The sequence below is a fragment of the Raphanus sativus genome, chromosome 5, assembly GCF_000801105.2.
Source record: "Raphanus sativus cultivar WK10039 chromosome 5, ASM80110v3, whole genome shotgun sequence".
NCBI classification, from domain to species: domain Eukaryota; kingdom Viridiplantae; phylum Streptophyta; class Magnoliopsida; order Brassicales; family Brassicaceae; genus Raphanus; species Raphanus sativus.
The window spans coordinates 32,085,380-32,109,588 of NC_079515.1; the positions used below are offsets into that span (position 1 = coordinate 32,085,380).

The following is a 24,209-nucleotide window of genomic DNA, read 5'->3' on the forward strand; positions in this document are numbered from 1 at the left end:
TGCTTATTATTGTCCATCCCAGACTGCAGTTAAAATTGCTCCCATTTTATCTAGCATTATGCTATTATTCAATTTTGTCCTTTTTCCTTGTGGCAGCGTAAAGTGTTCTTGTTGTCTTAAAGGTTGGTGTCAATTTACATTGTGATATTGTAAGCTCTATTGATTTTTTTTCAGTACATTACAGCATATGATTTCTCAGAGAAACACACAAAACACTCACACCAACAACTAATATCCAAACAAGTGTTCAGTTTCAGTTATATATTAAAAGACAATAGACAATGCAAACAAGCAGACATCATCAGAGGGCCTGTTTTTTTTTTTGCTTCATCAGGAACCCTTCACTAGACTTTCTTTTGTGAAGCTGCAGATTTAATGGCGGACTTCGCAAGCGTTGAAGGTTTGAGAACGCTCTTGGGATTAATAGCCTTTCTGATTTTGAAAGCAGCCCATGCTGTCCCAAAAGCATGTCCCACTGCCTCTAGCCCTTCGTTTGTCGCCTCAGCCGCTTTACCACCATGTCTGCATTCATCAAACACCAAATTATATAAATTATCTCTCTTTAACATTAGCATCTCTATACAACACCTTAACTTACCTGTGATCAACAAGCTCGGTTGCAACGGTGGACGAGGTTGACATTACGTTCCTTCCAGCTACTTCAAAAGCGTCACATACCTTATCTAACAAAACAAGAATCCACGGATTAGAAACCTAAAGATAGCCACGTAGAGTCAAAGTGTTATCTATGATATACTCACTGAATCCGTCAAGAGTTGCAAGGACGATTTCTCCAGGAAGAAGGCTAAAGAATTTCCTCCCTACTTTGGTGTTAGCCACTGAACTGGTGAAGAACCCTGAAACCTTAATGACTCCAGAGAGAATACCGTTTGCCACATCCTCTGTCATCTTGGTCATCTTCTTAACCCTAACATAAGCAAAACAATCCAAGGTCAAACCACTACATTCTGAAATTCTAGAATCTAATTTTCCATTGTCTAAAGGCAAGCTTTTGTCCAAATATTTCCTAAAATAGAAAGCCTCAAACCCCTCAAGCAAACACTTAAACCATTCATTCAGACATACCTCTGGATTCTTTTCAAGGTGTCAGGGTGAACATCCCTCTCCTTCTCAGCCTTGCTCAACCTCCGTTTCATGACATCATTCCCCCACTTGAGCCGATCCATAGTCACATCCCCACACCAGAGAATTCCTTTGATCAGATGCCCAGAGCCAGCTGCAATCAGCTGCGCCGTCTTCCCGCTGTAATCCTCCACATTCGGAGCCAAAGTCGTCCAATACGCAGCGCACTGCTTCTCCACGATCTCTTTCCTCTCCCCGGTGAGTTCCACCGGAGACGTCTCCCTCGCCACCGTCACATCCAACACCTCTTCCCCTGTTTCCTTCGCCTCTTCCGACAATTGCTGCACCGTGAAACAGCTGTAATCCTCCAGGTTCTTCTCGAGCTCCTCCAGCAAATGCTCTTGACCCTTGGAAGCAATCGTGAGTCCGTAGTTCAACATTTCGTTCTCTTCTCGCTGCTTCTTCACTCCTTCGTCTTCGTCGCTCGAGTAGTCATGTCCTCCGAAATCTTTAGCTGGACGGAGGGTGAAGAAGTAGTGAGACTCATCGACCTTGACGGAGTTCTCGTCCTTGGTCAACGGCCACTGAATCTCGTCGGCGACGCGAGCGAGAACGGTGACGACGTTTCCGTCCTGAACGATACGGATGATCGTGAGATCGCCGCAAGCGAGCTCGACGCTGTATGATTTGTCGATGAGGTGGAGTATCGCGCCGGAGATTTTCAGAATCACCTCCTCCGTCGCGGCGGGAGGAGCTGAGACGGGGACGGTGGAAGTCGTCGTCTCCGGTTGTTCGGGGAAGAGATCACGAGCGAGATCGTTCATGTCGAGGGAAGGATAGAGGTTAGTAGCAGTAGTAGAAGAGGAGGAGGAGGAGGTAGGGTTAAGAGGAGCTTCGGGATTCGACATGTCGACAGTAGGGTAAAGAGATTGAGATTGCTTGTCGCTTGCGTTTCCGTGAGATTCCATTATCGCCGGAGATAAGATAAAACGAAGAATGATCGATGAACGACTTGGTTTCTGTGATTAAGATATTTATACGAACAAGAAAGGGACTAAGCTAAGTATCCTATCTGTCGGAAGATGTGAGGAGGACGTGGAGGTTGCGCGTAAGTAACGCGTGTAACGGTCTATAGACCTGTTCGGTTTTCAACTTAACCTTTACCGACATCTTTCCCGCGTTGTTACACGGTTAGTTCGTTTTAGTTTAATTTTTGTTGATTTACCGGCAGTTTTTCTCATGTTGCCCATGTTGGTCCACTTTTTTTCTGTCTCGGGGGTTGCATTAAAACATAGAAAGAGCTTCTAAAAATGCTATTGGGCTATGTTAGTAAAGCCCGATAGGGTTTATGATTAAACCATCATACGGAATGTATATATATCTACAAGTTTGAGATCAATATATTTGTAGTATCAGAGCGTGTTTCGATAGTGGGAACGTGGATGTAGCACCACAAATCTATAAATTAATATCTCTATAAATTAATATAATTTCATAGTTCCGAATTGAGTTTTTGGTTCAATTAGTATCTCGATAAATTAATAATCTCTATAAATTAATAAAAAATTATAGTTTTGGTGTCCCAACATTATTAATTTATAGAGGTTTCACTGTATTTAGGTTTGGTATGCGTGTTACAAATTGAGATTATTATATTTACAAAAATGACAAATGACACGTTTTATTTCCTTACATAAACCCTATATTAATATGTAGAGAATATCTTGGAAATGTAAACCACCATTTTAATTATTTTAAAAGATTTCTATAGTCTGTTAAACCTTATTATTTTCGCTTGTTGCCAAAGGAAAAGAGAACCAAATCTTTTCACCTCGAAGACATGATCGGATATAATAAAGATAAGTAAAATCATCCGACCAAATCAGTGTGGTGGATCATACGTATCTGTTGCAGACTTATCTTGACACTTTTAACTGTCTTTTTAATCTAGAGAGGAGGCTTTCTTTATTTGTATATAAACTGCGTTGTGAACTTCTCCTCCTCCACCAAACACACACACGCACGTAAAGGAAGAAAATGAGCAATCTTCAAACTGTGAGATACTTTATTTTCTCTTATATCACATGATGCTCATCAGATTATTACTTGATTGTTATTATTATTTTTATTATATTCTTATGGAGATAAGCAGGTGTGGAAGCAACTGGAACCATGGTGTGAACTTAAAGACAAAGTGGTTCTTGTGACAGGAGCTTCCTCTGGTATAGGAAGAGAGATCTGTCTTGATCTAGCCAAAGCTGGCTGCAAGGTTATCGCAGCAGCTCGTCGTGTCGACCGTCTTAAATCTCTCTGCTCTGAAATCAACACAACAGGAGTACAAGCCGCTGCCCTTGAGCTAGACGTTTCATCAGACGCAGCCACCATTCAAAAAGCGGTTAAAGAAGCTTGGGGAATCTATGGAAAGATCGATGCGTTGATCAACAATGCCGGAATCAGAGGGACTGTCAAGTCTAGTTTGGATCTGTCAGAAAACGAATGGGACAAAGTCTTCAAAACCAATTTAACAGGAGCTTGGTTAGTATCCAAATACGTATGCGTTTTAATGCGTGACGCTAAACACCGTGGTGGCTCGGTGATAAACATTTCATCTATCTCGGGGCTCCACCGCGGTGTAGTTCCCAGTGGAATCGCGTATGCTACTTCCAAAGGTGGTGTTGATACCATGACAAGAGTAATGGCTATTGAGTTAGGGGTTTACAATATTAGAGTGAATTCTATAGCACCAGGGCTTTTGGAGTCAGAGATGACACAAGCTCTTATGCAGAAAAAGTGGCTCAAGAATGTGACTGAAAGGACTATCCCATTAAAGGTGCAACAGACCGTGGATCCGGGGATTACCTCTCTGGTTCGCTATCTAATTCACGAGTCTTCTCAATATGTCTCGGGGAATATATACATTCTTGATTCTGGAGCTACAGTGCCCGGCCTGCCCATTTTTTCTTCTCTTTGAAATCTCAACCTTAAAATCTCCAGTCTGTGTTTTTTGTTTGTTTGTTATGATAAGTGAAAACATTTAAAACTAATGATTAATATACATGTAGTAGTAAAAGTAATGATATTACATCTAAAGTTTGCAAACTCAGTTTAACATGCCATCTTTGATTATCTGAATCAGAGCTCATCGTGCTTGAGTTCCATTTTAACTGGAAATCTCTTCTCCATCCAAGCGATATAACCACCATCCATGTTTCTTACACTCTTGAATCCCTGTCACATGATGAAAAGTCCCAATAAATTTCATCAAGAAACTATGATAAGTTCAAGGAAAATACATTATGAAGATCCTCTTTTAAATAATTAAATATATAATCTTTTGGTACTTACAGAAGAAACAAGAACCCTGGTAGCATACAAAGATCTAACTCCAGATTTACATCCCTACGAAAGAATATTAAAACAATAGACTATAGTCGTCAGATCCAGTGATTTAAGTTGGAAAAAAGAAGATATATATATATATATATATATATTATATATATAACTATACTTCCACACATGATCATAACAAGAGAAATTGACAGTGTGAGTCACATTATGAGTTTATCTATCATAAAAGAGCACTTTGTACTATTAGAACACTTTATCTGTGGTTGAATACCATATTGTCCTTAGGCCAAACTAGAGCAGATTTAGTTGCTTTTTTCTGATTTAAATTTTGAATTTAAAACTAATCGTGGGTTAGAGCGACGGACCCGATGTGAAAATTAAACGGGGTCTCTTTTTTTTTCATCTCTACCTGATGGGAAATCGAAAAGTTGCTTTTTTATTAGTTTCACATTTTACCTAGCCGACAGTTACCGATCGAGTGATTCCGGACTAGATCTGACGGCAAGGCTTATAAGGCAAGAGACAAGACCACATCACAACAACGTGACGGAAACGGGCGGGTAAGGAAGTTGCTGGAGTTGAGTCTTCTTGCCGTTTAGGCGTCAGTGCTTGGGTTTTGGCTTAGTTGTTAGGTTTTTTCTTCAACTAGGCATCGTGATTTGGTTTTTGGGCAAGTTAGTTGCGGTGTGTGTTCGTGGGGTTTAACTGATTTGTTTTTTTTTTGCAGAGGAGGTTCTTCCTGTTGAAGGTGCGAATGAGATTTGACAACGGATTGTTCAAGTCGTGAGTGGTAGCCATGGCGGTGGATGGAAGGGTCGACGGAGAAGACGATAACGGCTGCGGCGCGACTTTGTGCGGTGAAAAATTATCTTTTTATCTCTTTGTTTCAAGAAGCGACGAAAATCATTTTTCTTTGAGGTTAGCTTATCTTTTCCTATGGATGTATATGCATCTTTTAGTATCAGATCTCGTTGGATGTCTTAGAAGACACTCAGCGTCAAAAGCGAAGTTGCCAAAGCTCAGATTTGGGATACTGCTGGTCAAGAGAGGTATGAATATGTTTTGCCTCTTTGCTTTCTCCTGCTTAGTTTCTTGAATCATAAAATTAGTTCCTTTATGAAAACTTTTAGAATCATAAGTGTTTAACATACTATATGATGTGTAGCTAAAAATATTGTTACTGAAGTTATTACTTTTGTTGTTGTTGTTGTCTCTCTGTTAACATCTTTATAAAGCTGGTATTGTTTATGATTTTGATAGATATTGAGCAATCTCAAAGAGATGTAGGTGTTTTACTTGTGTACGAAGTGAAAAGGCACTCAATGTAGAATGCAGCGACGATGGCTAAGGGAACAAAGGGGACAAGCTGTGTATTTTTTTGCTAAAGGCTAATAAAATAGTTAGCTACATTTGACTCATGTGTACAACAAAAAAAACAGTATACATGTGTACAACAAAAAACAATATCTATGTGTACAACAAAAGAGGATATCCATGTGTACACACTTCTTTCATGTACATGTTTTGATGAGACCACTTGTACATCCATTGATTTTTTTTTTTTTTGAATTTTCCTAATGCTAGACTAATAAAATAGTTAGATAAATGCAAGTCACCTAAATAATTGCAAATCTAGTACACATGTGACATGTGCATGTTTTAACATAATGGACATCAGAAAATAGTATCCATGTGTTCAATTCTGTAGTGTACATCATTAAGCTTATCCACATGTACATTATAAAGAATTTTCCACATGTAATTTGCTAAACACATAGAGCTATCAAGTTACTTTTCTCTCACCAAGATGTGAATGTGTGTACACAATTTTGTCACGTTATGACTTTTTGTTAGGGCACGTGTACACAATTTCACAATATCCATGTGTACACATATCAAAACTTTATCTTCCTAACCATGAACCATAAAGAAGAATGATTCAACTGCCTCAATACACACTCAGTTCAAGCTCAACAAAAGAAGAACCAGAAACGCCGGAAAAACGAGAATGAAAAGATTTACACAGAAAAAGGAATCGTTCGTGGACTCGTTTGGTCACACTCGGGAACGGGTAAACCGGGTATTAGCTTAGCGGCCTTAAAATGCAGACCATCAGCCTGTTAATACACGTCTAGTACATTTCTCCTCCCTTAATTTTCTATTGCTCTGTGAATCTTCCATTTCTCAATACAAAATTCATCTCTTCTGCAACCTCACATACTTCGCAAGCTCCAGCCTTTCTTCTCTGCTTAGAGTTTGTCTCCAATCGATGATTCTACAGGGACATGAGAATCAGCTATAAGCCCGACGGTGGGAGAGAGAGATAGATAGAGAGAGAGAGAGCACCTTTTGTGACAAGACAAAATTGAAGAGAGGAGAATGAATATGTTGGTTTTGCCATGGATCAAGGTCGTAAATATTTAGCCACCATGAACGAAGGTCAAATTATACAATATTTACAGAGGGAGAGAGATAAAGTAGGAGGCAAGAGGATTTAGAAACAAAGTAGACACGTGGGAAAATTGAATTTATTAGTTACGATAAAACTAGGTTAAGTTAAGAGTGAAATTAGTTGAGTATGTGATAAGGATAGTTTTGTAATTTTGTATACACATATGCATGGTTTCTTGTGCAAAAGTGCTCTAAGAGCAATAAGTGACCTTCAATGATATAAAGAAGACAAAATGTGACTTGAGGTGTAAATTTCTCATCATAACAAAGACATGTGTTATTACCACGACTAGATGATCCGTTTGGTTAAAGAGAGATGAGACATGTTTCAAGAAATTTGGGTTATTTTCTTGACCTTGTGGAGTATAGAACCAGTAGGGAACATTAAAGACTTTCTCTGAATCAACATGGCCTTTCTCGAATTCTTCACCAGTTCTGTTTTCAAACATCTCAAATTTCAGAAATCTCTGAAAAATGTAACCAAACAACATTAAAGACATATTCTTAAATTTTACCTGACATCGAGAAAAGTGTAGCCATGATGAAGAAGTTTATGGGCTTGGTTCACATCGATAGTAATATCTTCTGGTTCTGAGTTTGATAAAGCCGGGCAAGAAAGATGATAAACAATGAAAATAAAAAGAACTGATCTTATAAAGTGGGAGAAAACCATTTTATTGCTTAAATATATTTCTCAGAGACTTAACAAGAAGATTAATAAGTTTTAACATGTATATAATTTAGTCTTCCAAATCTATCTTTGTTGAATCCGGTGCTATCCGCCGTTGGATTCGAGTACTCTTGTTTTCATTTTGGCGGCAGAGGAGTGTATAAGTGGTATATCCGCCGTTGGATTCACTGCCTCTTGTATTTTTTTCCCTTTTTTTGTCAGCTTTTTTTTCCAGCTAGACATTTTTGTCAACGTTCAATAATATTAAACTTCCTTTTTTTGAAAAAGTTAAAACAAACATAGAGGCTACAATGATTTGATATTTCATGTATTGCTGGTCTAGATTTTCTTCTTCTTCTTTTTTTTACTTATGATCACCGTTTTTACTCAGTAACAACATTTATAATATAAGTGAAAGGACATTCACATTTTTCTTCCGAGAGCATCTCTAGAAGTTTTTTTTCTTATATATAATAAAATAAATGAAAAAATGAGAGATGAAATTCTTAAAACTTTTGAAGTATTATGAGAACCCATAAACCACTTGTTGTTCATGGATTTTTATTTAAAAACTTTTAAATATTGATTTTTTTTTGTTTGAGAGTCTTTAAAAGTATTTAAATGTGGAGTTGTTTCAGTCAATATACAATGCTTACAAAAGAAAGAAAAAAAGAGTGTCACGATTTCTAAAATTCTTTGGCAATTAACTAGCTTTTATATTTTATGAAATGGGATAAAGTCTTTTTCACGTTTCTTAGAGCACCTCTTGAAGAGATTTTAGATGAAGTTATCAGATTTGAGATTGAATAGTTTCTTTTATTACACTCCGTTTGCATTTTTTTTTTATTTTTTAGACCGACCGGTGTAAGCAAAAATCTTTGTATAACGGCTACAATTAAGTTTTTAACGATAGGTAATTTATGTTACTCGTGTTCTAATGGACATTATATGTTTTGTAGTTTATAAGTACGGATTTGACGAGCGTAATACCGTAATACAATTTCATTATTTACTAAAAACACAGTGATTAACAGTTCTCGAATCTACGTGGTACGGTAAACCGTGCGTATCAGCGAATATTTACCATGTTAAGAGCTGGCGAGGCAGATTTTTTTTTTCCCCTAGAAGGTTTTGATATTCATTCCAAAATGAAATACAAGAGTTCAAATATAAACTGGCGGTTAAATGAAACAACCCCAGAAACAAGAATCCATATAAAAACGGCAACTAGAACCCACTCCAGGAGCAACTTAAGAAACACATCATAACAACTAGAAATCGCAACTAAACCCAAGACAACAATTAACTACTACAATCGAGACTGAAACAAATCAACTTGAACCCACACCGGAAAAACGTACTAGAAGAAAGCTTAAGAAAACCGAACCTCAAATAAAAGACTACACAAGAGCTTAAAACAACAAACCCGCGGACTTTCAAACCAAGTAAAGACCAATGATTTGGGAAATATGCTGCTGCCAATCCGTTGCCACACCACACGATAACTTCCACCTCTAACACTTACACCATATGACTTATCGCTGCTGTATACGTCTGCCAATCGATAACGTCCAAGGAACCAAACCAGAAACTTCATAACCCGACAAGGGGAACACTCACTCCGTCCACCACCTTGGGATACGGATGTATGCGACGCACTCATAGCGTCCACTGCCAATCGACCAGCGAGGAAGATTTATCATTTACTTATTACGAAGAAAAAAAACCAAACACAATGCACTTGTCCCCCAACTCGATCATCGAGTCAACTCGTCACCAGCACTGATCAGTTTCCCAGTTCCCTCCGCCGTAACTGCCAAATTTAGAAACACCGAGCGTCAACGACCGAAGGATCTTCCGATCATAAACGGCGCGTTTCTCGGGATCAGAAAGAGTGCAATACGCCGCGTGAACCTTCACGAAAGCGTCAGCCGACGAGCGATCGTTTCCAGCCACGTCGGGGTGGCATGTCCTGGCGAGTCGCCGGTAAGCCGATTTGATCTCCTGGCTCGTCGAGCCTATGGGAATTTCGAGGATCTCGTAGAGTGACGGGGTCGCCGAGAGTCTTTGCGGAACCTGGTGCAGTTTCGGTGGATCTTCGGCGCAGGTGTAGGAGGAGGAGGAGGAGGCGGTGGTGGTTGCAGAAAGAGAGATATGGGATGTGCGGCACGGGGGTGGTACTGCGGAGAGCGGTGGAGAAGATGAAGAGTGTGATGGAGGAGCAAAGAAGGTTGGCGAAGAAGAGAGCATCGTAAATTGGAATAGTATTTTTCTTGTTTGTTTGTTTGTTGTCAGTTCAGGTCACAGTGTGATTGAGGGAGGACGTTTAGATACTAGAAGGTTTTAGTTTATATAGGCCAAGTAAGGTGATTAGTCGTTTTATTAATTGCAAATCTACCAATTCGTCTAGTCAAGCGAAATGGAGCCGTGTCGGGTGGTTCTGGATCCTAACGAATTGGTTAGCTCTGGCATGTAAACCAAAAACGGATATCTAACCAAAAAAAAAAAAACTATAACCGAGAAACCAAAACCAAATGGAAAAGATAAACCAAAAGATTTAGCAAAAAAAAAAACATAAACCAAAAACGTATTGGTTAGCCTAATAAAAATGGGATCAAATGATCCAATATTATGTGAACTAGCTCGACTATTAGTTGAACAAGCTGACACGCTGATTGGCAGTTTAACTTAATAAGCTGCGTGAGCTTACTGGCAGAATCAGTCATAAGTAAATAGTGGGCGCAAGCCCTTGCTATCCCCTAGACTATATTTCAGAAGTGATTTTGCCACATGTTTTCTCTACAATCATTCTCACAAAAATAATATGACATGACTACTAAAATTGATGACATGTTTTATAGATTAATATGACATGGACAATTTTTGCCACATGTCTTCTCTACAATCATTCTCACAAACATAATATGACATGACTAATAAAATTGATGACATGTCTTATAGATTAATATGACATGGACAATTATACTTAATGTTAATTTATATTTTTGGTAAACTTTTTAAAATATGGTAATAACTCATATATTACATTTATTTTCGATTTATATTTTGGACTTTTTAAAAATATGGTAATAACTCATAAATCATCACTAAAATAAATATATTCAATTATGGCATTTCAAATTTCGAAATATCATTTAAATTACAAATATTTCAAAAATATATACATATTTTAGAAAATTACAAAAATTAAATCATAAAATCAAATTAAATCGTAAAATCATTAGTTTCTTATATATCTACAGATTTTATAAATATTTTTTATTTTTAATTTTTGAAAATTATGAAATTGTTATCCCCTAGACTGTATTTGAGAAGTGATTTTGCCACATGTCTTCTACAATTATTTTCACAAAAATAATATGACATGGCTACTAAAATTGATGACATGTCTTATAGATTAATATGATATGGACAATTATATTTAATATTAATTTATATTTTTGGTAAACTTTTTAAATATGGTAATAACTCATGTACTACATTTATTGTCGATTTATATTTTGGACTTCTTAAAAATATGGTAATAACTCATAAATCATCATTAAAATAAATATATTCAATTATGGCATTTCAAATTTTGAAATATCAATTTAAATTAAAAATATTTCAAAAATATATACATATTTTTAGAAAATTATAAAAATTAAATCATAAAATCAAATTAAATCGTAAAATCATTAGTTTCTTATATATATATATATATCTACAGATTTTATAAATATTGTTTAATTTTAATTTTTGACAATTATGCAATTTTACATATTTAATTAAAATAAATAGATTGAAAAATCTACCTAAGATTATAATTTTAAATATATACATGCACATTCTTAAATATATTTCAAAATAAACAAAATTGTTTTTATCTTAATTTTAATGTTCAGTTAAATCAATTTAAATTAAAATATTAATAAGAAAAAGAAAATTTATAATATTAATAAAAAATAAATATAATTTATATTTATCTGTTAGAAAATATTTTAATTTTTTTACTGCACATGGTGCAGGAAAACACCTAGTTATCCGTATATTTGATACTTGGCTGGCCATATACAGAGAATGAACTTTTAGATTTGGGTTTAGCTTGTTGAAACAAATACTTACCATTTCTGAGTATTTTTCCAAAATTATGTTATATGCAAGTTACTTATTCCGTTCGACTACCTATTACTTGCAAGTATTTGTGAACTATTTAAAAATATTTTAAAATTTTTAAGAATAATTTGCTAGATAATATTTTATGAAAGAGAGTTATGAAAATTTGTTTGTTAATCTGAGAGTTATTCCAAAAAAAAATTGTATCAATTATAAAAAAAAAGAAGGAACAAAAGGCATAATTTTCTTGATATGAAAGTATTGTTTATCTTTTACAACAAAGAAATATGCATCTTTTATGTTTTAAAGCTTCCGTTCGTATGGTCTAGTTATCATTTGCTTTCATTCACATAACAAGTAACTAATAATATCAAACCGAGTTGAAAACAAGGATAAAATTTCGAAGAGGTAATCAAACTGGAAATGAGCAATAATCCTGAGTTCACCATCTAAAACTGGAGCATATTTTTTTTATTAGACAATTTAATCTGAAATCCTATTTATCTACGTTGTCCTCTCTATCTCTAAATGGCCCCACTTCAACCTAATTTTGATCATTATAATTTCTAAACACCAAAAGAGTATTCAAACATGGTTTGGCCTTTCCGTTTGCCATCTCTCTCAGACTACTAATTAATATCTAACTAGGTAGTTATTCGAGTCTTGCGCGGAAGAAAATACCTATTTAGAAATTTTAAATTTCAGACATGTATAACATAGTTTGTTTTATGAAGCTGAGACTATAAAATACATTTAACTGATGGACATTTGATGAACATTTTTCTTTGATTATGTCACATAATTTTTTAAATTTATTTGTATTAACGTGTTAGTAAGTGACACAATGTTTGATATATGTTTAATTTACATAACACAAAAAAATATTATTTCAGTTCACAATTGCTTATGTCACAAACATGTTTAATTGTTTTGATATGGAACACTTTATACAATCTCGTTTTAGTGTGAGATTATTTCAGTTCTGTTTTTATAAAAAAAGGGTGTATGTGTATTATGTTTGATATAGAACACTTTAAACGAATCATTTATAGTATCTTTATATTATAATATTTATATTAGTATAACACGTTTGTAGTACGAAAACTGATATTTGACTTTTTTTTTTGCAGGTTATCTTATAATCTAAAATGATCTCCTCGAAGAGGACAAAAAGACATGTCCAGTAATGTTAAAGAGGTATGCAAAGGCCATGTTACTGATATGTGAGCTTTGTCTTTCCAGATTGAATGATCAGAATTCAAAAACAAAATTTTATAATCTCACAATTTTTAAAAGATGTCGTGTATTATGTTAACAATGCGAGTTTGTATTGTTAAAAACACCCGGGTTGTATACATTAGGAAAGTGTGTTCATGGAGTTGTAATTTTAGGAAAGTAAAAACAATTAATTTTGGAAATTTTTTGAGAGACATTCTGCAATCGACACATTAGTATTTTGGAATTTAAATGAATGTGAGGTCGCCATGTCACATTGCTAATGTGAATGCATTTATGTCAAGTGTTTGTCTTAGAAGATAAAGTGCTCTTTTCAAACTTTTGCAAAACAAGCCAAACACGATGGCCCTTTTTCTATTAATAGTAACCATTTTATTATGTCAGCTTCTTAGAGCAAGATTATTGCAGGTCCCGGAGTGAGTCCCTTAGAGGAGAGAGGGTGACAAAATGAGGGGACTGAAGAAGAAAGAGAAGCAGAAATCCCTTATTTAGAGAACGTCCCTTGATCTTTACTGACCAAAAAAAAAACATAAGGGACTCTCTCTCTCCGGGAAGAAAGAGAAGGGACTGCAGTGAGTCCCACCGATGCTGTTGCCCTTAGCTTCTTAGCTAAATACAAAGCAATGCATTGATGTTCCAACCAAAAAGTGCTAAATACAACGCATTTCTCTGTTGATAATAATTGATTATTATGCTAATTTTCATTCTGAGATTATAACGGAGTGGTAGTGAGAATTAGATTTAGAATGATTGTTAGAATTTTTAGAATCTAGTGTTATTGGATTATACATTTTCACATTCTTATTAGAATTAAGTGTTATTGGTTTGAAATTTTATAAAGCTATACAAAATCTTTTGTCTTTCAAAAAGTTTGAATTTTAAAAATTTCATAAATCTGTCAAAATTAGTGTTATTGAGGGTTGTATTGTTAACAATTTAACTCACTAAAGAAGATTTTGAGAATACTAGTTATATCCCGTAGATTTTTAAAATCATTATAATAATTTATTTTTATCGATTTTCATAATATACACAATTTTCTACAACTCTTTCCAAATTTAATAAATTCACAATTTTTAAAATCAACAAACTCTATATAAATCTAACTTCTACTAACATCTCCTAAGAGCATCTCCGAAAATAACTATATATTTTAATGTTTGCAAAACTCTATATTTGAAGTTTAAATGTGTTTTTTTCCAAAAACAAAACTTCAAACCTAACTTCAAAATTATTTATATTTTACATTATGATCTTTGTATTTTTCATAATTAATATAAATTCATACAGCTTTTATAAGTAACAAACACATATATAAAGGTAGTACATCAATATTATTTAATAAAATCTTACATAAAAATATAAAACTAGATATAGAAATACAGAATTAAATATTAAACTAAAATCGAAATACCACATTATTGTTATCTAATTCTAATTTAAAAATATTTTAAATTTTGTTTTAAAATTTTAAAAATATTAAACTACAAGCAAATATTAAGTTTCTTCTGTAATATTCTTGTTGAAATATTTATGAGATATAAAATTTTAAAGATTAAAATGATAAACAAACAAAATTTAAGAATTGTAATTTGGTTTGTAATTATAAGGATCAAAATACAAATAAAAAGATGAAATTTCAAATTTAAAGTATATGTAGTGAAACTTCAAATATTGAGTTTCATTTCTCAAAACTTTAAATTTGAAGTTTAAAAAAAAAATTGGAGGATAAAAAACTTTTTATTTGAAATTATGAAAAAAAATTTGGAGATGCAAATATATGAGAACGAGTAACACTTTTGGCCCAATAATTCTCTGCCTAATAATTCGATTATAGTAATTCACAAGCTTATATTTCCACTCTGTAATTAAAAAACTTCAAATGTCACACGTTTTCTATATGAAATATCGATTTCTTTGCAACCGTTAATACACTTTGTAAAAATGTGAAAACAATACATGAAAGAACTACAATCCCAGCTTTTTCCAGAAGGGATAAATAAAAGTCAAAAACTTTCTTCATGTTGATTTTTTTAAAGAATGAATATAAATTGTATTCATAAAAAGAAATATTATTTTCTTCATATTGAAGGTAGATTTCAACTTTTACATATTAGACTCTTGTAGCAAACTAAAACATGAGGTTTCCTCATATTTTGTCAGCCAAGTTGCGTATTAAGCTTAGAGGATCCTATATAGTTTGTCGATAATTCTTGTGAGCTTTTGCTGGTGGAGATGGTGTCCCACATGCGTCCTGTCAGTTCTTTTCTCCACAAAGTATAAATAGTCGCTTGGAATACATACGCACAAAGAATGAGCCCGACGATGCGATTCCAGTCAGTGGTGTATATTGTCTCAGTCTTCACTATCCCTTGGGTGAAGAAATCCCATACTTGCACGAAATGGGAACATGTGAAGAATAGAAAGTTTCTTGTCTCCAGCAGATCCTGCGAACACGATTTGGTGATTTTTTATTCCACTTCAACTTATGGTCATTGGTCACCCGTAGACAATTTCTTGTGCATCATAATTCCCACCATGAATAAATATTTAGGTGTGAGAAATGTGGGCCCAATTTCAATCTCGTTGATCAAGCTCATATGACACAAGAGTCCAACGAAAAGCACATTCTTATGATGGTTGACAACAATGAACGAAATACTGTACTTCGCAAAATACTTATTTGCGGGTGAGGCTGTAGGAGTTTGTAGATACGAGTGATTGCAGTATTAAGCGTTTTTTAGAAATTTATACTACTGATCTATCAGTTAGAAATCGGTGAAAGACAACAACTGTTAAATAATAAATTAATAATATTTATATTTTATATAATTATAAAAGTATTAAAAATCAGAATATTATAATATTAAAAGTTATAGAAAATATTTTGTTTAAAGTTTTAAAATATAAATTAATATATAATATGAATACATTTTATAATTTTTATTATTTCAATTTGAAAATTTTGTGAATATTTTTAGTTAATTTTAAAAATGTATCCTCCCATAACTGCTCTCAACCGTAAATTCTAACTGGAACCGGATTTTAAGAGGTTCTGAACAGTTTAAAACGCTTTATAAGGTTTTCTGTGATTGTTTCAAAATACCAACAACCGCTACCAACCGAAAAAGCTGCGTTTATGGATGGTAGCCTTAGACATAATCCATATGTTGTTGTTAGGAAATATAACTTTTTCTTTATTTTTTTGCTTAAATTTGGGAGGAACTCGAAGTTGTTTGGTATAAAGATCTTATATATTACTCCCTTTGTTTCTTTTTTCTAAGATGTTTTTGAAAATATTTTTGTTTCATTTATATGATATTTCGAAATTTTCTATGCAATTTTTTTTAAAAATTGATTAAAATATTAAAAATTAATATAGTTTTTGTTTTATTTGTTTAGAATATCAATGATTAATTTTATTTTATTTCTTGGTGTAATCAAATGTTTTTTTAATAAAAGTAATTTTTTAAAAATTTATGTATTTATATTAAAACATCAACAACACAAATAAGTTTAAATTAATTATTTTTGTTTATTTCTTGTTGTAATCAAATGCTTTTTAATAAAACTAATTTTTTAATTAATGTATTTATATTAAAAACTTATTTTACAGTAGAAGGAAAAAAACTATAACTATATTTTTTATGTGATTTATATTTTGTGGCTATACGACGAAATAGCCATGAAAAATCAAGAAAAAAATGTGGATATACTTTCATAACTATTTTCGTGGTTTTCCGTGAATGTTTTAGTCACGATTTTTTCACAAATATTTTGTGTCTAGTTTGTCATGTTTATATTTATGACTAATTTATGAATATTATTAACAAAAAGAAAATTATTTTTGAATTAGTTTTTATTGATTTTATAAATCTATTATTAATTTTAACTTGACACAAATTATAATTTGTTTTCCAAATTCAAATTGAATTTGCATACTTATATTATATGTAAGCTAATCCAAGCCTATTGAATATTTAGATGCTCTGTAATACATAAACTGTAAAATGGTTTCACTTATTAAAACAAAAAAAAGAAAAAGATTTTAGGGTTCATAGAGAAGAAAATATGGGCAGACCGGGCAATGTAGTTCCGGAGTCAACGATGAATACATTGCCGGAGACATATTGGGAAGAGTCGTGAATTAGATAGCGAATGAGAGAGGTGAGCCCCGGATCTACGGTCTGTTCCGCCGTTAACGGGATAATCCGGTCTGTCGCATTCTTGAGCCACTTTTGCTGGATAAGAGCTTGTGTGATCTCTGACTTAAAAAGCCCCGGTGCCATAGAGTTCACTCTAATATTGTAAACACCCAACTCAACAGCCATCGCTCTTGTCATGGAGTCAACACCACTTTTGGAACAAGTATACGCGACTGCACCGTGAAATGAATTGCGGTGGAGCCCCGAGATGGATGAAATGTTTATCACGGAGCCACCACCTTGTTTAGCGTCATGCATTGAAATACAGACATATTTGGATACTAACCAAGTTCCCTTTAAGTTGGTTTTAAAGACTTTTTCCCATTCGTTTTCTGGCAGATCTAAACTAGACTTGGTACTGCCTCGGAATCCTGCATTGTTGATCAACGCATCAATCTTTCCAAAGACTTCCCAAGCTTCTTTAACCGCTTTTTGAATGGTGTCTGCGTCTGAGGAAACGTCTAGCTCAAGGGCAGCGGCTTGTACTCCTGTTGTGTTGATTTCAGAGCAGAGAGATTTGAGATGGTCGACACGACGAGCTGCTGCTATAATCTTGCAGCCAGCTTTGGCCATGTCAAGACAGATCTCTCTTCCTATACCAGAGGAAGCTCCTGTCACAAGAACCACTTTGTCTTTAAGTTCACACCATGGCTCCACTTGCTTCGACACCTGCTTATATCCACAACAAAGTTATGTTAAAGTAATGATCAAGTGAGCATAATGTGATGTAAGAGAAAATAGAGTATCTCACAGTTTGAAGATTGCTCATTTTCTTCCTGTGTGTGTGTGTGTTTGGTGGAGAATGAGAAGTCCCTAACATACCTTATATATACAACTAAAGAAACCCTCTCTCTCTCTTGACCAAAGGACAATTTAACGTGACAGTCTAACGCTACAACAGATTCGTGTAATCCACCAAACTGATTTGGTTGAAGGATATTAGGTTTTAAAAATATGTTGTAAAGTTCTTAAAAAATCAATAAGAGACTTTTGTTTATACGCACGACTCTTGTAATGTATTTACTAGGTAATAACCTAGGCATAAGGTACAGAGTAACAGATGTGCGAAAATGCATAAACTGGACTAAATCGATGATCATTGTAAAAATTAAACTAACGTCAAGTAACCTTCCGAAAATAAAGATGACCCAAAAATATTTGATTTGAATCAGATAAAGAACAAGAAAAATGTTGTAATAAATAATAGACATAAATTTGAAAACAACCAAGTGAACCCGTTTGCGACATCTATTCTATTAATTCTTCAACATGTCCAATTGATATAGGGTTATGTCCACTTTTTAATTTTTATAACTGCCATTAAATACATTTTTAATATACCTTTTTGTATTAATATAACTGTCAAATCACGTAACTGGCTATTAATCACGTAACGGCCCAAAAGAGCGCATGATTCAATATGATTTGATATCGTATTTTTTGTGAACGCCTATTACTACATAATTATATTTCTTAATTTCTTAATTATGGTCATTAATCATGTAACTGGCTAAAAAGATATTATACAAAGATTATAATTATTAAAGCCTCTTATAAATCATTTTAAAAAGATATTATACAAATTAAAAACAAAAATAATTAAAAACACAAATATAAAAATTTTAAAAGATGTAAAACAAAAAATTTATCCGCCCTTTTAAGGGCGGATCAAAATCTATTCTATTAATTATCCTGTATGACCAATTAATAAAAGGTCTTTTAGAGCATTGTTAACCGTTCGTAACTTCCCTCGGCATATGAAACGATAATTTGGGCTTCGAATATTGTTAACCGTTCGTAACTTCCCTATATTCCTGTTTTTATGTTCAAATAAAAAAAAACAAATAATTTGGACTGAACATTGACAAAAAGACGAAGCCTTACCATATGATACATGTACATACTTACAAAACTTATCTATTCTATTAAATTCATATCATACAGAATATGATTATACAAACGCACAAACATAAAATTATGTTTCTTTAAAAAAAAAATTAAAACTAAAACTAAACAACTAAAATTAAAATTAAAAATTATTATCATGATCCGATATTCTACAGATTTTAGTTTAACGGGTTTTAAATAGATTTCTACATTTGGACCCGCCTTTTTATATTTTTAGTTTTATATTCTTTTAGAAATTTAATTTTTATATTTATATGTTTTAGTCATATTTGTGTTTTTCATTGTATAACATTTCTCTTAAATATTTAATAGGAGGTTTTAATCATTGTATTAAAATAGTTTTACCATACATATATCAATATGTTATATTTTTATTTTAATAGTATTGACTAGATTCGGATTCGCCTTTAAAAGAGCTGGTATATTTTTTTGTTTTACATATTTTAGAAATTTAATTTTTATATTTATGTTTTTAATCATATTTATATTTTTCTTTGTACAATATTTCTTTTAAATAATTAATAAGAGGTTTTAATAATTATCGTAAAATAATTTGACCACACATATATCAATAGGTCATATTCCTGTTTTAGTATATTGATATTATATAATGAAAAAACATAAATAAAAACGTAAATATAAAAGTTAAATTTATAAAAAATGTAAAAAAAAAATATACAGGGCGGGTCAAAATCTAGTTAGAGCATAAAGCTTGGACGAGGTAATCAAACTAGAAGTGAGAAATAATCATAAGGTTCGACCAGAATTAGCTAGAACAATAAGGGAGAATTACCAATTGTGACTCAAAACTTGGAGTCAAACCCAAAAGAGTACCCCAACTTGGGTCAAAGGCAAAAGTAACTTAAAAGGCTATTGAAATTACAACTATCTCCTTGTGAACAAACAAAAAAACGGATTTTTTTTTACGTTTCTACCCCTCGCAAGTCGTCTGTAAACAGACGACTTGAAAATAAGTCGTCCAGACGACTTTAAGTTAAGTCGTCTGGACAGTTATTCTTAAACATAATTTAAAAATTTTGTAAAAAAATATTTTGATAAGTGAAAAATTGGAATTATGTAATTAACATATGTCTTAAGAGATATAAATTAATATATAACAAATTTCAATTGTTTTCAGCCCAGATGAGTGAAAGTAGTGAGTCATGATATTCTTTAGTTTATGTTTCATCAACATATGTTGTAGTATTGTATGTGTTCTTAGGGTTAGATTTTGGAAAGCATTAAAACCGTTTTTGAAAATTTTTAAAATTACCTAGGCGTGTTCGTTTCTGTGTATAGTAAACACTATTGAAGTATAATTTGATTTTATAACGTGGTTAGTAAGTTAATTTAGGTCATTTTAGTTTAGGGTTCATTTTAGGGTATTGGACGACTTAATATTTAGTCTTCTGTTCCCAGACGACTAAATATTAGGTCGTCTGATGTACATTATCAGCCAGAATAAGTCGTCTAAACCGGACCAAACCTTAAAGTTTACCAATGTACTTTTAAGCTAACCGGATTATTTACCCAATATATAAGGTGATTTTTTTTTTTTTTTTCATTTTCCGCGAACAGAAACCCTAACAGTTCTCTCTCACCGGCGATATCAAAGGCGATTCGAATTCCCACTATTTCCGAACAACCATCGTTCTCAACGTCGGCTATCTATCTCACTTCATTCTCACCGTTGTCGCCGCAGCTTCTTCTAACCCTAGCGCCGCCGATTCCTCTAAACCCTAGCGCCCCCGCTTCCACTATTTCCGAACAAACCGTCGCCCTCGCCACCGTGCTCACCAACGTTCTCACCGCCGCTTACTCTAAACACTAGCTAGCACCGCCGTTTCTTCTAAACCCTAGCGCCGCCGCTTCTTCTAAACCCTAGCGCCGCCGCTTCTTCTCTGTAAACCGTAGCGCCGTTTCTCTGTAAACCCTAACGCCGGTAAGTCATCAAACTCGTGGAAAAGATGAACATAAAACGTTGTCTCTTTCAATTTACTCATTCTCACCGTTTCACGTTTATTTTTTCAGATCTATAACCACAATGACGAGTACTCGAACTCCTTCTGCGACTAATCAGGTCCGCTTGAAATTTTTCTACTGGAAGACTTGTAAGTAAGTCGTCTGGAAAGTCTTTCAACCTGGACGACTTAGTACGTCCATTTGGAAGACTTTCCAGACGACTTAAATATAAGTCGTCAACTAAGTCGTCCAGTTGGACGACTTTCTAGACGACTTATATTTAAGTCGTCTACTAAGTCGTCTGGAGTAACAATTAAGGCGTGATTGATTTAGCTTGTGTTCTGACTTCTATTGTTGTCTTTGATTATTTTGCAGACAAAAAGGATGGATATTCCAGAACTCCCCCGTAGGTTATACACATTAGGGGAAGAGCCAGAACCCCACAATAGCATTTCGTATCATACGGATAACACGAAGTTGCATACTGCTCTTAGGGAAGCTCTCACTGATGCTGAATTTGAAGAGCTCAAGGAGTCGAGATTGGGAGTTTTCATCAAGTTCAAGGAGCAGGGATTTGGTTGGGCTTCAAGGCTGGTTCACCACTTGCTCGGTTTAAAGCTGGACATTAAGAAGAAGTACGAGATGTGGTGTCTCGTTGGTCCAGAACCTGCGAGGTTTTCACTGTTAGAGTTTTGAAAACATCACTGGTCTTAACTGCGACTACATCGAGGACCTTGAGACACCAGAATGTGAAGTTACCCCACAGATGGTTTCTTTCTGGAGATGATGGGAGTTCATCGGGAAGCTGGGCCAAGTACTGATCAGATAATAGCAGCACTGAAGAGATGCGGGGATTGGTCCAGGGAAGATCGCAAGCGACTCGCGTACCTTTCCATCTTCACTGGATTCATTGAAGGGAAAAGTTCTCAAGCGCTACACGAGCTACTCTCGCAAGGCTAGTGATGGATTTAGAAAGGTTTGAGAATTATCCATGGGGAGAGTCGCGTTTAAGGTGCTGATGGACTCTTTGTGGAACAAAGATATTACTGGCTGTTACACGTGGATGGCTTTATACAAGTTCTTCAGGTCTGGGCGTACGAAGCTATTCCGGGATTGGGTGCTAGTATTGGTCTACCCAGAGCAAACAGTCCGTCTCCACCGATTCTGGCTTACGACGGCAGCAGAGGCCGCAGATTCATGAAAGCTGCTATCTTGAGTCAGGTACCTTTCCATCTTCACTTAATTAAGTCGTCCGGAAGGTCTTCCAGCTGGACGACTTAGTAGACGACTTATTATAAGTCGTCTGGAAGGTCTTCCAGCTGGACGACTTAGTAGACGACTTATTATAAGTCGTCTGGAAGGTCTTCCAGCTGGACGACTTAGTAGACGACTTATTATAAGTCGTCTGGAAGGTCTTCCAGCTGGACGACTTAGTAGACGACTTATTATAAGTCGTCTGGAAGGTCTTCCAGCTGGACGACTTAGTAGACGACTTATTATAAGTCGTCTGGAAGGTCGTCCAGCTGGAGACTTAGTAGACGACTTATAATAAGTCGTCTGGAAGGTCGTCCAGCTGGACGACTTAGTTGACGACTTATAATTAAGTCGTCTATTTAGTATTTTGTTTCAAATATCTAACTCGATTCTTCTTCTATTTACTGCAGACCCGCCGTGATCAACTTTGTTGAGAAGGACATTAGTGAAATGTGGCCAAAATGGGACTCTGAGGTTGATGACGTGCCCCGCGGAGAACATCATTAAAGTGATGTATGATCGGAGACCGTGGAAGTGGACCATGGATTGCTGGGAAGTCACTGGGTACAAAACCCAAGTTTGTGACTCCATCGAAAGAGCCAAAGAGATGGTTGTGGAGGAGTGGAGGAAGACAATCAGAACCTCGGAAGAAAGCTCGTAAAGAGGCTCCTAAAAGGCTCCAAGAGGCTAGAGAAGAGGCTCCTACAGAGGCTACAGAAGAGGCTACAGAAGAGGCTAGAGACAGGCTAGTTGGGTGACCAGAGAGGAGTTAGAAAACATGTTCAAGGACTTAGGTGACATGATGAAGAGGGGTTTAAGAAGTGCATCAGGGAGATTAGGAGATCTCCGATAGATTGGAAGCTGTGGAGAAGAAGGTTGGTGTCACCAATCAGGCTACCCCTCAAGCCCCAGAACCGGGGTTAGTAAAAACACCCTACCCCACAAGCCCAGAAACCGGGGCTAGTAACAAACAGACTACTCCTCAAAAGGATCAGCCTCCACTTCAAACCAATCATCCTACTCCTCCCACCAGACAGCCTGCTCCTCAAAAGGCAAAGCCTACTCCTCAAAAGGCCGAAACAGCCTGCTCCTCAAACTAAACAGCCTGCTCCTCAAACTAAACAGCCTGCTCCTCAAACGAAACAGCCTGCTCCTCAAACCTAAACAGCCTGCTCCTCAGACGAAACAGCCTGCTCTTCAAACGAAAAAAGCCTTCTCCACAAAAAGAAACAGCCTTCTCCTCTGCCCAAAGAGGTTAATATCAAATCTTTAAGTCGTCTGGTCTTTGTATAGATTTGTAATATATAAGTCGTCTGGAAGGTTTTATTTAAGTCGTCTGAACTCCAGCAGGAACCAAATCCTCTCCCAACTTTTATTTAAGTCGTCCAGGGTTAACTTGTTCTCTTTTATTGCAGAGATTGTTGCCGGAGGATACAGCAGATGAGGCGATCTCGGTATATAAGATCTTGCCGGAGGATAAAGCAGATGGTGTCACCTCCAAAGAGATTGTTCCTCTCACTTCCACTGACCACCGAGCTTCGCTTCCAACGATCAACACCGCCAGCTTCGCTTCCACCGATCCAGCCTTCAGCTTCAGAACCGAGCCTGGTTGTATGGACCAAACAGCTCCCACTGCTTCTGTGCGTGCAAGGAGTGAACGAACGAAGAAACCTGCTCCCACGCAGATATCTCCTTATACGGCAGAGAGAAGGAAACTCCTTAGAGTGGGAAAGTATAATCCATTTCCCACACTAAACAGACCTAAGATGAAGGAGCTCGCTGATTGGTTGAAAACTGATCCGTAACGTGATGCTTTACCCATAATAGCTTGATTTAGTCTACCAAAACTGATTGGCTTTTTTGTTTGCAGTGATTATTTCACTAAGGAAGAGGACAAACACGTACATCACCAACCTTGGTGGTATCAAAACTCCGGACATCCAAAGCATGGCTGGAAGACGTAGTAAGTCTTCTGC

General features: G+C 35.1%; 5 protein-coding genes and 1 long non-coding RNA gene across 10 annotated transcripts; 2 read left to right on the top strand and 4 right to left on the bottom strand.

Moving 5' to 3' along the window:
• Nucleotides 1-133: 133 nt before the first annotated feature.
• LOC108862367 (protein EARLY-RESPONSIVE TO DEHYDRATION 7, chloroplastic) lies at nucleotides 134-2,122 on the bottom strand. The gene is made up of 4 exons (XM_018636470.2): nucleotides 1,087-2,122; nucleotides 762-928; nucleotides 599-683; nucleotides 134-522 (listed from the first exon to the last, which is right to left on the bottom strand). Exons 1-4 carry the CDS (start codon nucleotides 2,049-2,051, stop codon nucleotides 345-347), a joined length of 1,395 nt encoding a protein of 464 aa, XP_018491972.1. The 5' UTR covers nucleotides 2,052-2,122; the 3' UTR covers nucleotides 134-344.
• A 682-nt stretch (nucleotides 2,123-2,804) lies between these two features.
• On the top strand, nucleotides 2,805-4,054 carry LOC108862368 (uncharacterized). The gene is made up of 2 exons (XM_018636471.2): nucleotides 2,805-3,138; nucleotides 3,236-4,054. Exons 1-2 carry the CDS (start codon nucleotides 3,121-3,123, stop codon nucleotides 4,052-4,054), a joined length of 837 nt encoding a protein of 278 aa, XP_018491973.1. The 5' UTR covers nucleotides 2,805-3,120.
• On the bottom strand, nucleotides 3,797-7,606 carry LOC108862370 (rhodanese-like domain-containing protein 17). 3 transcript variants are annotated; one of them, XM_018636474.2, is made up of 5 exons: nucleotides 7,398-7,603; nucleotides 7,167-7,317; nucleotides 4,429-4,482; nucleotides 4,167-4,311; nucleotides 3,797-4,078 (listed from the first exon to the last, which is right to left on the bottom strand). In XM_018636474.2, exons 1-4 carry the CDS (start codon nucleotides 7,553-7,555, stop codon nucleotides 4,216-4,218), a joined length of 459 nt encoding a protein of 152 aa, XP_018491976.1. In that variant the 5' UTR covers nucleotides 7,556-7,603; the 3' UTR covers nucleotides 3,797-4,078; nucleotides 4,167-4,215. The 3 variants fall into 3 exon arrangements, with proteins under 3 accessions (XP_018491976.1, XP_018491975.1, XP_018491978.1); XM_018636473.2 differs by lacking the exon at nucleotides 3,797-4,078 and having other exon boundaries at nucleotides 4,105-4,311; XM_018636476.2 differs by lacking the exons at nucleotides 3,797-4,078; nucleotides 4,167-4,311; nucleotides 4,429-4,482 and adding an exon at nucleotides 6,252-6,706 and having other exon boundaries at nucleotides 7,398-7,606.
• LOC130512758 (uncharacterized) lies at nucleotides 4,806-5,994 on the top strand. Of its 3 annotated transcripts, none has more exons than XR_008946344.1 (4): nucleotides 4,806-5,058; nucleotides 5,159-5,288; nucleotides 5,391-5,480; nucleotides 5,692-5,994. It is a non-coding gene; the product is annotated as an uncharacterized LOC130512758 (long non-coding RNA). The 3 variants fall into 3 exon arrangements; XR_008946342.1 differs by having other exon boundaries at nucleotides 4,809-5,063; XR_008946343.1 differs by having other exon boundaries at nucleotides 4,810-4,991.
• Nucleotides 7,607-8,718: 1,112 nt separating the features above from the next.
• LOC108860689 (chaperone protein dnaJ 11, chloroplastic-like) lies at nucleotides 8,719-9,864 on the bottom strand. The gene has a single exon (XM_018634545.2). It carries the CDS (start codon nucleotides 9,800-9,802, stop codon nucleotides 9,326-9,328), a length of 477 nt encoding a protein of 158 aa, XP_018490047.1. The 5' UTR covers nucleotides 9,803-9,864; the 3' UTR covers nucleotides 8,719-9,325.
• Nucleotides 9,865-16,884: 7,020 nt separating this feature from the next.
• On the bottom strand, nucleotides 16,885-17,987 carry LOC108860593 (uncharacterized). The gene has a single exon (XM_057010779.1). It carries the CDS (start codon nucleotides 17,680-17,682, stop codon nucleotides 16,960-16,962), a length of 723 nt encoding a protein of 240 aa, XP_056866759.1. The 5' UTR covers nucleotides 17,683-17,987; the 3' UTR covers nucleotides 16,885-16,959.
• Between the last annotated feature and the right edge of the window lie 6,222 nt (nucleotides 17,988-24,209).